This window comes from Eschscholzia californica, unplaced genomic scaffold (assembly GCF_041429995.1).
Source record: "Eschscholzia californica isolate CP2 unplaced genomic scaffold, dmEscCali1.0.p SCAF_6, whole genome shotgun sequence".
NCBI classification, from domain to species: domain Eukaryota; kingdom Viridiplantae; phylum Streptophyta; class Magnoliopsida; order Ranunculales; family Papaveraceae; genus Eschscholzia; species Eschscholzia californica.
The window spans coordinates 20,617,035-20,631,128 of NW_028238483.1; the positions used below are offsets into that span (position 1 = coordinate 20,617,035).

Here is a 14,094-nt window from a genome sequence, read left to right on the forward strand (position 1 = left end):
CAATAACTATACTCAATGGCCGGCCTCCTATGGGCAGAAGCACACAATTACAACACCATCATCATAGAAAGCAACAACATTAACATCATCAGAAACATACAAAACAGTAGACACGGAGTACAATGGCAATCCAGAATCCACATACAGAGAATTCAAGAAGTTAGAAATAGACTGGACAGGGTCCAATTCAATTACACGAACAGAAAATTCAACTCTCTAGCGGACAAATTGGCAAAATGGGCAAGAAAAAAGAACAATACGAAGACGTGGAAAAATGTACCTCATCTTTTAATTAACATGTACTGTAATAACGTTTTAATTCCTTAATATAATGAATACATTTCAAAAAAAAAATAATTAGAATTCGATCACGACATTTTGAGAAAAAATGGGGTCATTATGGTAATTTGGACAATATAGTTTTCAATTGGAGCGCCCATTTTAAACCCTAAACCCTAGTCAGAGAGGACCCGCCCTCTCAAGACTATAAACAAGAGAGAGTTTACACAACTCTTTTTTCTACCGTCTTTCTGTTTCTTCAGTTAAGGTTTATTAGGGTTTTAGGGATCAGTCTTTCTATACACACGAGGTAAGGATGCGACCTCCAAGAGGTGGTGGTAGTTTCAGGGGAAGAGACGGTGGCCGTGGGGGCAGAGGCGGCGGTGGAAGGTTTGGTGGTGGTGGTCGTGGTTTTGGTGGTGGAGGCCGTGGTTTTGGTGGTGGGTTTCGCGATGAAGGACCTCCTTCTGAAGTCGTTGGTTCGTTTCTTTCTTCTTCTTCTTCCTCTCTCTATACTCACTTTCTTCATTTTTCTCTTTAACTCCTCTCTCTCCCTCTCGTTATTTTCAGTTGTCATTTCTGGTTATAGTGTACTTGAATAGTTTCTGTTGTGCCCCCATTTTAGGGTTTCTGATTGGTACCATTGAATCCATTGTTGATGAGGTTTTATTGGTTATTTACAGAGGTTTCATCTTTCATGCATGCCTGTGAGGGTGATGCTGTAACTAAACTAACAAATGAAAAGATACCATATTTCAATGCTCCAATCTACTTACAAAATAAGACCCAGATAGGCAAAGTTGATGAAATCTTTGGCCCTATTAATGAATCTGTAAGTCTAATGTTTATACCCATTCCTTCATTAAACCTTATATATAAGATCATAAGTTTGATTTTTGTTTCTCTTTTTTGCAGTATTTTTCAGTTAAGATGATGGAAGGTATTGTTGCAACTTCTTATTCTGCAGGAGACAAGTTTTACATTGATCCAGCAAAGCTATTACCTTTGGCTAGATTTCTTCCACAACCCAAGTATGATTACTACTTACTCTATCAATTGGGAATTATTTCTTTAGGTTTCTTTATATTCTGAAGTGATTGTGGTATCTATGCTGGCTTTAAAACTAACATGATAGCCCTAGTTTCAATGAACTTTTTTACTTACGATTGTTGATCGAAGAATTCTATGGAAATTGTTTGAAAAATAGACCTGAAGGTTCCATTATCTTATACAAACTATCTAGTGTTGTAGAAATGAGTTAGTCGGTTTGAGTTAGTCGGTTTTTGTTATTTTCGTTTAAAAAATCACCACATTGATGTTTAAGCCTTTTAGGTATGTTTATGTTTATGTAATGCCTTTTCGAAGTCAAACATGTGCAAGGACAGTAAATTTGGTAATACCAAGAACACTTTTTGATATGTTCTGTTTATCAGGTTGTGGGCATTGTTTTTTTTTTTTTTTATATTCTATATTTGGTATGCCTACAGTTTGAACACCTTAGGGGAAGGGTTACGAGTCGATTTATGTCGTGGAGATGTACCTGAGTTGTGATAATCCATACATTATGTTCCTGAATTCTATTCTAATAATTTGCAGAAGTAGTTTATGTTATTTACACTATTGAGTGTATTTTCTTCATGGTTGAGCATAATTCTTACACCCTGAAATTTATCACAGGGGTTCATCGGCTGCATTTAGAGGCGGTGGTCGTGGAGGAGGAAGAGGTGGTGGCTTTCGTGGAGGTTCTCGAGGAGGCGGTGGTTTTCGTGGAAGGGGTGCTCCAAGGGGAGGTGGCAGAGGCCCTCCAAGAGGTGGTCGTGGTGGCTTTAGGGGCCGAGGTAGATTCTAGAGGGTTGTGTTTTGTACTCGCTTTCTTTGACTATGTTCTTAGTTGCTTTAGCTTACATTACCTTATTGAAAAACTTAATGCAAGGAATGACATTGTTTATGTAGCATTACTACTATGGTAAAGAAATATTGTTTCTGTTTTCCACCACATGTGTTCAGTAGTTTTTATCTATAACCTTATAACCTTGATCTGATTTTGGCCGAGTATGACCAAATCATCCAGATTAATGATTCTGCTCCAAGCTATGTAACTTCTAGTCTGGCATGAAATTTGTATCTACACGCACATTCACTGTCTCTCTCTCTCTAGTATATGCCATCTTTCGTTTCTAGGCACTGAGTGTCTTGGCTTAGAATTTTCGACTTGTTCGCATACTAAGATTTTCCATGGTTCGAGTTTCATTCATCTTCAGTTGGTTGAAATGGCCACTCCCATGGACCCCGAAGCTTGGAGGGAGTTTATTATTTGGTATTTTACATAGATAGATATGGCAGGGTATCATAATATTTGTTTAGACTCGTCCTCTACATATTAAACTTGTTTGACCACATTACAACATTTTCTTATCTTTTTCTCCCTTGGAACTCCTCTTCTAAACATCCCTTTGTCCTGCTGCTAATTTGTAAATCTATTCGTTTTGCTTCTTGGTTGTTGTTGGCGGTGGATTCTATTTCTCGCTTCTTTTCCGTTCATGTTCTTATTGTCGGTGTAGTCGATCCAAGCGTAATTTGATCGGAAACACTTTTGTGAGGTGCCTCTGGGGCTGGGGGAGAGCTTACATATTGCAAACAATGCACGCCCGTATATAAGCAAACGCGGGATGCCACTAGAATTCCAAATTACAATTAACATCTGGAGGAAGTTAGCAGTATAAAGGACAGTTCGATTTTTAACGTCCACTAGAATTCCAAATTACAATTAACATCTGGAGGAAGTTAGCAGTATAAAGGACAGTTCGAATTTTAACGTCATTCAGTGGCTTAGCCGATAAAGAGAACATATCCATAGACAGCGCATAAGGTCTAGAGCTCTCTAAAAATTGTATGTTCGTACTAAATATTTCTAAAATTGATTCTCCCTTTGGAGATGCTCTAACCATAGGTTGGTACAGCTCTTATAGGAATCCTATTCTTGCTAACTGGCCGAGTGGCCGCGTGAAAGCTATCTTCATGGAAACGAGACACCACCTAAGATATAGCGGTGGGCTGCGTATCAAAGACACCACCTAAGCTATCTTCATGGAAACGAGGCACAAAGTGTGTGATCCGTAACCTAAACAATACACTTCTCAACAAAAAAACCTAAACAATACACGCTAATGTGGATTCTTTTCTTTGACTCTAAGACACAAGTAGTCTTTGTGTTAAGAACTTAAGATCGGATATTCAAGGATACCTGTAAGAAAATCGCTTGTGCGTTAATGAATCTCCAAGAATAAGGATGAGATTCCTTTTAAGATCAAACCGGTGACGATTGTATTTAGAGGCTTAGTTTTTTAAGCAAATTTTGCTATGTTCTTCTTCTGTTATATGTTTTTCTTTCAACAAAAAAAATAAGGGTACAATTATGTTGCAAGTAAAACTTTAATTTACATTGATTTAGGGTTGCCCCCTCCCCAATCCAAAATCCTGGTTCCACCCCTCTTCATAGTCAAAATTTACCATTGGTACTCAATTGAGTTGTCTAGTGTCCATACACACCTTGCAAGTATAAGTTCTACTTTCTAGTTACTCAAGGCTAGAACTTCCTGTCTTTGGAACCCTTGTTCTGCCGGAGGGTGGATATCCACATTTGTTGCCCAAAATTAGTTTCCAGTTTAGTTTCTTAATAGTTTATTAGATCATAGTAGCCTCATCTAGTGTATATAAATTTGATTGCAACCAAATGAAATTTGATATAGAAATATACCATCCCGAGAGTGAACATCCGCATTTGTTCCCGAAAAACTGAATTACAGCACAATGTATTCTGAGAAGTGCAAACTGAATCGCCTGTGGTCTAGTTAAGAATGCTTTATAATTTAGCGTCCGTAACAATGGAGGGAGACAAAGGTAACACCCTGCATTGTTAGTTCATTAAGCTTCGATAGAACCACTATTGTAATCGACAGTCCTATTGATTAATATAACACCACATCTAGAGGCTTAGTTTAAAAATTTCCCCAGAAAATTAGCTTACTGTTTATGAAACTGTCTCTACTATTATATTATTAGGGACAAATAGTTAGTGTGTGCTTATATATTAAGATTAACAGGGAAAACACTAAAAGAATAATAAACCCATTTCCTTTTGTGGTGTATATAATTTATTTTTTTTTTGTTTTTTTTTTTTTTTGTTGAGAGTATATAATTCATTGTTAGGTGTAGAAATATATGGTTGGTTGGAAATATAAATTCAATGCTGAAGTGATCTTTTATTCAGGCTTACCAGTGCAAAACAAAACAAAACATCAAACTAAACAAATAAATATAAACAAATCCTCTCAACAAAAAAAAAAAAAAAAAAGGCCGCGGCTTTGGGAATAAAGAAAATTCTCCGGGGAATAAATTCTCGAGGGAATCCAGATTTTTCTGAAAATTTTTCAGGGAATAAATTTTTATGGGTAATGCAGAATACATTTTTTCGAAAGTTCTCCTCCATCTCATCACCTCTCTCTCTCACTTCATCTTCTCGATACCTCATCATCTTCTCCGGCTAAAGTCGCCTGCCGACGACCTTTAAACATAAATAATAATAATAATAATAATTTTCTCTCTCCTCTCTCTCTCTCATTTTTTTTTTTTTGCTTTTCTCTCTCTGTCTAGAACAGATCTAGAGGGAGAGAAGATCTGTTCTCACGAATGGGTTTATGTTCGGAATTGGAACTCTCTAGTTACATAACTGAAACCCTAGAAATCGATTGACAAGTATTTCTCAGCCGCAAACTTTTGCATTTTCACTTCAAATGGAAGCCGTTTCCGCGTCTCTTTACTCACCATTTTCTCTCTCTAACCGTCCTTGCCCAATTCTGTTGGCAATTTTCAAATTCAAAAGTGGCCAATGACTTGTCGTCGTCAAACAGGGAGGATGAATGGGTGTCATGCCCATCTAATTAAATTGGATACATCCCATGGGAGTAGATATCTCCACATCCTTTCATTTATTATAAATAAAGTGACCATCAACCCTTCATTTGGATCCAACGAAATTCTATGTCATTCTCCTGCTCTCACATTCTAGCATTTGTTATTAACAGAGTCATTGGGTTTTTTATATTATCAAGTTATTTGGAATTTTGGAGTTGTTTTTTATTTGGCATTATCAGTTGATTAATTTCCAGAGTGTTCTTGATCTTGGCCAAAGCGTACATACTTTGAACCGAGATAGTTGTAAAGACTTCATCGTATCCTGAAGGCAAAATTTCATACCCGTTGTGTACTCGTGGTTTTACCAGAAGGGGGCGAATTTCTGTCTAAAAGAATCGATATAATCGAGCTTTGATGTTTCGTGTACAACATCTAATATTTCTGTTTTTTTTTTTTCCATTTCAAATTACTAGCAATAATATCTTCCAACAATTTTTAGACAGAAAGTCTCGCTTAGTTTGAAATGGAAGCATCAATGGCATTGACCCAATCCTTACGTGTTATGAATCAAGACTACACACGTCTTGAAAGTTTTAATGGAGAAAATTTTACAAGGTTGCAAGAAAAGTTGCGGTTCTTTCTGACTTATATTAAATTATTCTATATAATAGAAGGGGTACTCGACAAAATTCCTGATGAGACTCCTGAAGACTCGGTGGAATTAAGGGAAAAACGAAGGAAGTGAAAGGAAGACGATTTTCTTTGCCGTGGTCATATACTGGACGCTTTGTCTACTTCTATCTACAATGCTCATCGTTCAATTGATTCTGCCAAAGCATTATGGGAAGCACTGGACAACAAATACCGCATTGAAGAGGCAAGTAATCAAAAATTTTTAATTGGTAATTTTATGGATTTTAAGATGATTAACAATAAGTCTGTTATGCTTCAAGTTAACGAATTTTTACTTATTGTTAGCAATCTTAAAAACGCTGGAATTTCTCTTATGGATGCTTTTCTGGTGGGGGTTATCATTTCTAGACTACCCCCCATCTTGGAGCGACTATAAGAAAAAACTCAAGCATGACGAAGAAAATTATTCATTAGATTCTTTACAACGTCACCTTCGTATTGAAGAAGATTCTCGTATTCGAGAATTAAAAGAGACCCAAACTGATTATCAACCTAAGGCTAATGTGGTTGAAGAAGGGAAATCTGAGAAAGATTCTCTAAAGCCTAGGAAGGATAAAAAGTTTAAGAAACAAACTCCAAAGGACAAGAAGAAGGTAATTTGTTACTATTGTAACAAACCCGACCATTATGCTCGTGATTGTCGCTCAAGAAAGAAAAATCTTAAAGGGCAAGCAAACATGGTCGAAGAAAAATTTATAGCCACAGTTTCTGAAGCCAATATAATAGATGCCGACAGTGGTTGGTGGTACGACACAGGAGCTACTATCCATGTCTGTAATGACCGTAATCTTTTCAAGACTTACGAAGTTGGTGGTGACGGAACCGATATTAAAGGAGCCAATAATATCCGTTCTAAAGTCATGGGATTAGGAACTGTGGAACTCTTCTTTACTTCTGGAAAGACTCTAACTCTTCAAAATGTTCATCATGTGCCTGATGTGACTAAAAATCTTGTATCGGGAGACCGTCTTAATAAGAAGGGGTTTAAGATGGTGTATGAGTCTGATAAATTTGTATTGTCCAAAAGGGGCACGTTTGTTGGTCAAGGGTACTCTTGTAACGGAATGATTAAGTTGAATCTAATAAATAATAATTCTTCGGCTTACATTGTTGATTCCGTTAATTTATGGCATGGTAGATTAGGTCATGTAATTATGGTTCTCTTAGAAATATGGAAAAATTAGGCTTGATTTCTAATTGTGATTTTAATTCTACTAGTAAATGTCATGTTTGTGTTCAAGCTAAAATATTTCGAAAATCCCATAAATCTATTGTTAGGAATTCTAATTTGCTTGACATAATTCATAGTGATGTGGGTGATTTAAAAAATCACATAACTAGAGGTGGAAACAAATATTATGTAACCTTCATTGACGATTGTTCTAGATATACTTACGTATATCTAATGAAAAGTAAAGATGAGGTCTTTGAAAAATTCATAATATTTAAAGCGGAAGTTGAAAATCAACTTGGTCTTAAGATTAAAATTTTAAGATCTGACAGAGGTGGTGAATACTATCCAAATGAATTTATTAAATTCTGCCAAACACATGGAATTGTTCACCAAGTCACTGCACCTTACACTCCTCAGCAAAATGGTATTGCAGAGAGGAAAAATAGGACTATGATTGAGATGGTCAATGCAATGTTAATTAGTTCTGACTTACCATTATCTTTATGGGGTGAAGCATTATTATCAGCATGTTATATTTTGAATAGGATTCCCTTAAAGAATAAAAATGTGACTCCCTTTGAACTATGGTTTAAAAGAAAACCTAATTTTAGTAGACTAAAAGTTTGGGGTTGCCTTGCATATGTTAGGAAACCAGACCCTAAGAGACCAAAATTAGGTGTTAGAACCTACAAGTGTGCTTTTATAGGTTATTCTCATAATAGTGTGACATATCGATTCTTAAATCTAGACACTTTAGAAATTATAGAATCCGTAGACGTGGAATTTTTTGAGAATTTGACGAGATCTAGTGCTAATGATCATAACTTAGTAGATCCTGTAAATTTGTCTAATTCTAAATCTATAATTATTGAGAATAATGTGGATGAAAATCCGAAGTCCCGTGAACCTCCTGAATTAGAACCAAAGAGAGGTAAGAGGGCTAGAACTGAACGTTCATTTGGTCCTGACTTCATCACTTATCTCATAGAAGGTGATAGAAATGAAGTAACAGACGTTACAAAGTTTGTTTTGAATATTGATAATGATCCGATTAGCTTTTCTGAAGCTATGAATTCTAGAGACTCTAGTTTCTGGAAAGAAGCTATAAATGATGAAATGAATTCTATCTTATCAAACCAAACTTGGGTATTGTCCGATTTACCTCCTGGGGCTAAACCTATAGGATGTAGATGGATATTTAAGAAGAAGATAAATCCTGATGGTTCCGTAAATAAGTTTAAAGCAAGATTAGTTGCTAAAGGCTTTAAACAGAGACATGGTATTGATTATTTTGATACTTATGCACCAGTGGCACGTATCTCCTCAATTCGTGTGTTGATTGCCCTTGCCTCAGTTCACCATTTAGTTATTCATCAAATGGATGTAAAAACGGCATTTCTAAATGGTGACTTAGAGGAGGAAGTTTATATGGAACAACCTGAAGGATTTATTTATCCAGGCCAAGAAAAGAAAGTTTGCAAGTTGGTAAAATCTCTTTATGGTCTGAAGCAAGCGCCTAAGCAGTGGCATGAAAAGTTTGATCATATTGTCCGATCAAATGGGTTTTTCGTTAATGATGCAGATAAGTGTATTTACTGTAAAGTAAATAAGTCTAGTTGTGTACTTATTTGTTTGTACGTTGACGATATGCTTATTTTCGGAACTGATCTATCTTCTGTTGAAGAAACAAAGAAATTCTTATCATCAAAGTTTGATATGAAGGATCTTGGGGTGGCTGATGTTATCTTAGGAATTAAAATACTAAGAAAGGATAATGTATTGACTTTAAGTCAAACACATTACATCGAGAAAATTCTGAAAAGGTATGATCACTTTGATCATAAACCAGCTCCAACTCCAATTGACCCCAATATTAAATTACTGAAGAATACTGGTCGTGCTCAAGCTCAAGTTGAGTATGCTAGTGTTATAGGTAGTCTAATGTATGCGATGCACTGCACTAGACCTGACATAGCCTACGCTGTCTGTGTATTGTGTCGATTTACTAGTAATCCAGGACCAGAGCATTGGAAAGCTATTTCTAGAGTGCTAAGTTACTTGAAGGGAACCATGGATTATGGTTTACATTTTAAAGGAGACCCCGCTATATTAGAAGGATATAGCGATGCCAGTTGGAATAGTATCGAGACAAAGTCAAAATCTACCACTGGATGGATTTTCACTTTAGGTGGTGCTGCTGTGTCTTGGGGATCCAAGAAGCAAACCATAATTTCTGATTCAACTATGTTGTCAGAATTAATTGCATTAGCAGATGCAAGTAAGGAAGCGGAATGGCTTAGAAACCTACTAGAAGAAATTCCCATATGGAAGAAGCCATCTCCGTCAGTCATGATAAATTGTGACAACCAGGCAACACTTTATAACGTTGCAAATAAGACCTACAATGGCAAGTCGAGATACGTGAGTCTCAGACATCAATCTGTGAGACAATTACTCAAGACAGGAGTAATTACAGTCGACTATGTAGAAATAAAGAAAAACTTAGCAGACCCATTGACTAAAGGACTTCCTAAAGTAATGATCTCGGTTAAGAATAAAGAAATGGGACTCAGGTCTGTGAATGAAGGTTGATCGCCTTTAACGGAAACCCAACTTATGTCTTGAAATAGATAGGCAAAGTTCAACGGGTACCAACAAGTTAAAGCTTTCGCGATTATGGAATACTAGCAATTTATATTCTCCCATTTCTGAGCTAGTATTGGTTTTCTGCAAGACAAAGGATGGATGATAAATCCTTAATAAGTCCTAATCTTTAAGTGGTGCCTCGCCGAAACACCTCAAGTGGACTTACCTAAGTGAGTGTGGAGATCAGGCCGTCTCCTAAGAAAATAAGACCGTTTTCCAAAAAAGACTCATGAAAGGGATATTGCACATGGTCATTAATGTGCGGAGTATGAACACTCTGATTCACCGAAACAAGTATGTGCGATGGCTCCGGTTTCATCACTAAAGGATTCTTGGTTCAAGATACGTTCACCATAGCATTCTGATAAAGCTTTGAGTTGTTTGCACTAAGTGAAGGTTCAAATCCGCAAGATACCTATCATGTATGTACAAGTTTCTACGATAATGCCAAAAGAAATTTTTTTTTATTCCAATGTCAGTTTCATTTTATTTTGTCTTCAATATCTTGTTATGTTGTGTCTTTTAAATTTTTGAAAATGGTGGGGGATTGTTGGCAATTTTCAAATTCAAAAGTGGCCAATGACTTGTCGTGGTCAAACAGGGAGGATGAATGGGTGTCATGCCCATCTAATTAAATTGGATACATCCCATGGGAGTAGATATCTCCACATCCTTTCATTTATTATAAATAAAGTGACCATCAACCCTTCATTTGGATCCAACGAAATTCTATGTCATTCTCCTGCTCTCACATTCTAGCATTTGTTATTAACAGAGTCATTGGGTTTTTTTATATTATCAAGTTATTTGGAATTTTGGAGTTGTTTTTTATTTGGCGTTATCAGTTGATTAATTTTCAGAGTGTTCTTGATCTTGGCCAAAGCGTACATACTTTGAACCGAGATAGTTGTAAAGTTTTCATCGTATCCTGAAGGCAAAATTCCATACCCGTTGTGTACTCGTGGTTTACCAGAAGGGGGCGAATTTCTGTCTAAAAGAATCGATATAATCGAGCTTTGAAGTTTCGTGTACAACATCTAATATTTCTGTTTTTTTTTCCATTTCAAATTACTGGCAATAATATCTTCCAACAAATTCGAGCTTCAATTAGCTCCAGAGTATTTTATCCTTGCCAGAGGAATTTAAATAAAACTCCTTCTTTGGTTTCTAAAATCAGAGGTAAATTCTCTCACCAAAAGTTTATTTCTTTAGTTTAGTATTTAGGTTTTGTTTAGATGATGAAACTTAGATGCATATAAATGTTTAGTATATCCGTTTTTAGTGACAGTAGGAGGTGAAGTCTGAAGTTGAATTTCTGTTGGTATGGAAAGATGGAGTTTTTAAGTTAATTCAGATCAACTCGAAGGGAGCGGATGATTAGAGTCATTGGTTACTTATACATGTTTGAAATTGGATGTCAATAACAGACTAGGAAACCTAAAGTGAAGGATAAGGAAATGGGTCTCCTTTCATAAAGTCATTTATCATCTAAATTTGAACTTATTTACCTAATACAGAAAAGAGTTGCGACAGATATACACGGATTAGTTACTTGATTATATAAACCATGAGTTTTATAACTGTGAGCAATGCCACTTTGTCAATTTCTTTGTTGATTCTTATCGACTGTGTATGACAAACACATTGTCCCAGTTCGTGAGAACAGACCTTCTCTCTCTAGATCTGTTCTAGAGAGAGAGAGAGAGAGAGAAAAGAAAAAAAAAAGAATTTAGAGAGAGAGAGCGGAGAGAGAAAATTTAATTTTTTTTTTTTTATGTTTGAAGGTCGCCGGCCGGCGACTTTCGCCGGAGAAGATGATGAGGTGTCGAGAAGATGAAGTGGCAGAGAGAGGTGATGAGATGGATGAGCCTTTTTTATGGATTCTTCTAAAATTAGAACCCCCTTAGCAATAAAAAGAAACATAAAAAGTAATCTTATTTGACTAGTTTTAAGAAAAGTCTTTATTCCCCGGAGAATTTTCTTTATTCCCCAAAGCCGTGGCAAAAAAAAACTATAAACAAATCAAATATTACTTGCAAAATGTCATTGAAACCATTTTTATTAGCAAAATGTATGGAACCTAAGAGATGCAATAGGCGTACATTTGTGCTCAAGTCCTGTTTCCTTCTTAATCATCATTGTCTTTTGAACTGTTAAGTTGTTTCCTCAACCATTCCAATCCGATATCTTTGGCAATATGATAGTCTATACCTAAAAACTGGGTCAACGGCTCTATGTTCTCTTCTTCATCCTCCTCGGAACGACCACATGACCTTGAATCGGAAAACCACATGTATGGTTCACTCTTAACCATTTCTTGGGCTCCATCACACTCCTGACCTAAGTCTTGCTAGAATCAGAGCCGATTTTGGCTCGACCCGACTCGTCAAACTCAAAAACAAAATGCGCCATTGCGTTCTTCTCGTCGAGCTAGCTCTTCAACTTAGAGCAAAGAATCATTCAAATCTGATCCTGGATGAATGAGAAATTCAAGTTTAAAGTTTGGACGAAAATCGGTTAAGTTATGGACTAAAACGTCAAAAGGGAAAAGTTAAATTGGGGTCCATTTGAGCGAAGCAAGCACGTCCAAATCTGGACGACTCGCGTTCATTCCGCGGGATTTCGCGAGATCTAACGACCGCACGTTAAAATATTCGGGACAACATTGGGATGAAGCCTGACTCGTTGATCAGCGAGATCCAACGACGTGTGTCTCCTCCGCGCCGGGCAGCAAGTGGGCTATGCCCAATCCGTCCATCCAACGGTCAGATTATCATCTGTTGGGCATCATTCGGTAACTATCTAATGTCTGACATTCTCTTCGTCTTTTCAAGCCTAATCTGATGGACCAGAATGCTTCTGACATAACCAGTTATTTAACCAACTCTTTGTCAAGAGTTGTGTCCCTAAAACTAAAGGATTTGTCCCCAAAAATCAAAAGATGTGCCCCAAATGAAAACCTATGCGATACCTATATAAACAACCCAAACCCACTTCATTTTTCATCAATTCATTTTTTTTCTTCTATTTTCTTCTAAAATCAGTATTCTGGTGTGTCTGGAATTCTGAGGAAAGAAGTTTCAGTGAAGTTATAACATTAAAGCGTCTAGGAGATCCTTTCGCATCAGTCTAAGAGCTTACATTATTTACAAATGTTCGTCCGCTTTCAGATATAGAAGTACCATCTTAAATTCTGAAAGGATAGTCGTTGTATCCCGAAGGCATACACCCTAACTGTTGGTACTGTTACGGGGGTGTAAAATGTCTTAAGGAAAGAAAATTTCTTCTCGCCTTGACTCCATTAATTTTTGTCTAACTCGTTAATCCGAAAGAAGAAATATTGGTACATTATTATTCGCTTATCGCCTATCTCTCTATAAATTAGAGAGAAAAGAAACTCTGTCGTAATCAAGACAAAACAAGATCGACTTATCGACTTCTAACCGGATGAACACCAAGTCTCATACTTAGTCTTTCTTTGCTTTGTATATAATATGATTGAAAAGACATTCAGTAAGAATTGCAAAAACATGATTGCCTAGTTTCATACTCGACCTATTGCGTGAAGGAAAAATTAAAAAAATAACCATAAAAAATATTTCCCTAAATTCTTAATTGTAGTTCATCACTAAACTTACCAGATTATTCTATATCTGGAATGCTAAGTGATTTTCGAAGTTTTTATAGCAAAGATCGATTGAAAATCCAAAACAAGGATTAAACAAGTTAGCAGGAGTAGACGATCTCGGTTCTGCTTTGCACTGAGACCAGGTTCTTACAATGCATTTTTTGTTAACTTCGTCTTTGCGATTCCTCTCCATCCAAGTAGGAAGGTTTAATAGTGGTGTATCAACCAGTTCTTCGGTGGACATCGTGTTAGTTTCAGTTTCATCTCGCCACCCTACACTTGTTATATTTTCTTTTTTTTCCCTCTCATATGACTACGACCAACTTAACTCTCTAACTTCGGCTTTTTCATAAATTTTTCTATCTAATTTGTAAGTTTACGGATACAAAACACTCTAACTTCGGTCTTTCCATGAATTTTTCTATCTAATTTGCAAGTTCAATTAATAGTTTCTCTTCTAACATTTTAATTTTTGTTCAATTCATAATTTCAATTTGCATTTGTATTTTTTGAATGTATACGAGTTATAATTAATAGAAAAAACAACAAATATCAAGAGGTCATTTTCAAATTGACTACACTTGGAAACATTAATTTTAACATACGACAAAGAACAAATGAGAAGTTAATTTTTTTTAGAATTTACAATTTTTATTTCGTATTATTGTGATTTACTATTTTTAAATTTTTGATAAGTTTTATGGTAAAGTAGAGAAAATATGGATAAGAGAGAAAAAATAGGTGAAAAGTAAAGATACGT

The 14,094-nt window shown here is 36.1% G+C and overlaps 1 protein-coding gene across 1 annotated transcript; it reads left to right on the forward strand.

Annotated features, from left to right (window-relative positions):
* Positions 1-429: 429 nt before the first annotated feature.
* LOC147532347 (putative H/ACA ribonucleoprotein complex subunit 1-like protein 1) lies at positions 430-2,272 on the forward strand. The gene is made up of 4 exons (XM_086648569.1): positions 430-758; positions 963-1,111; positions 1,195-1,310; positions 1,957-2,272. The coding sequence occupies exons 1-4, from the start codon at positions 596-598 to the stop codon at positions 2,126-2,128; spliced, it is 600 nt and encodes a 199-aa protein (XP_086504695.1). The 5' UTR covers positions 430-595; the 3' UTR covers positions 2,129-2,272.
* Positions 2,273-14,094: the final 11,822 nt, after the last annotated feature.

Coding starts and splice junctions, on each gene's coding strand:
- LOC147532347 (XM_086648569.1), top strand. CDS start 596: ATGCGACCTCCAAGAGGTGGTGGTAGTTTCAGGGGAAGAGACGGTGGC. Junction 1,112..1,194: donor TTGGCCCTATTAATGAATCT/GTAAGTCTAATG, acceptor TCTTTTTTGCAG/TATTTTTCAGTTAAGATGAT. Junction 1,311..1,956: donor AGATTTCTTCCACAACCCAA/GTATGATTACTA, acceptor AATTTATCACAG/GGGTTCATCGGCTGCATTTA.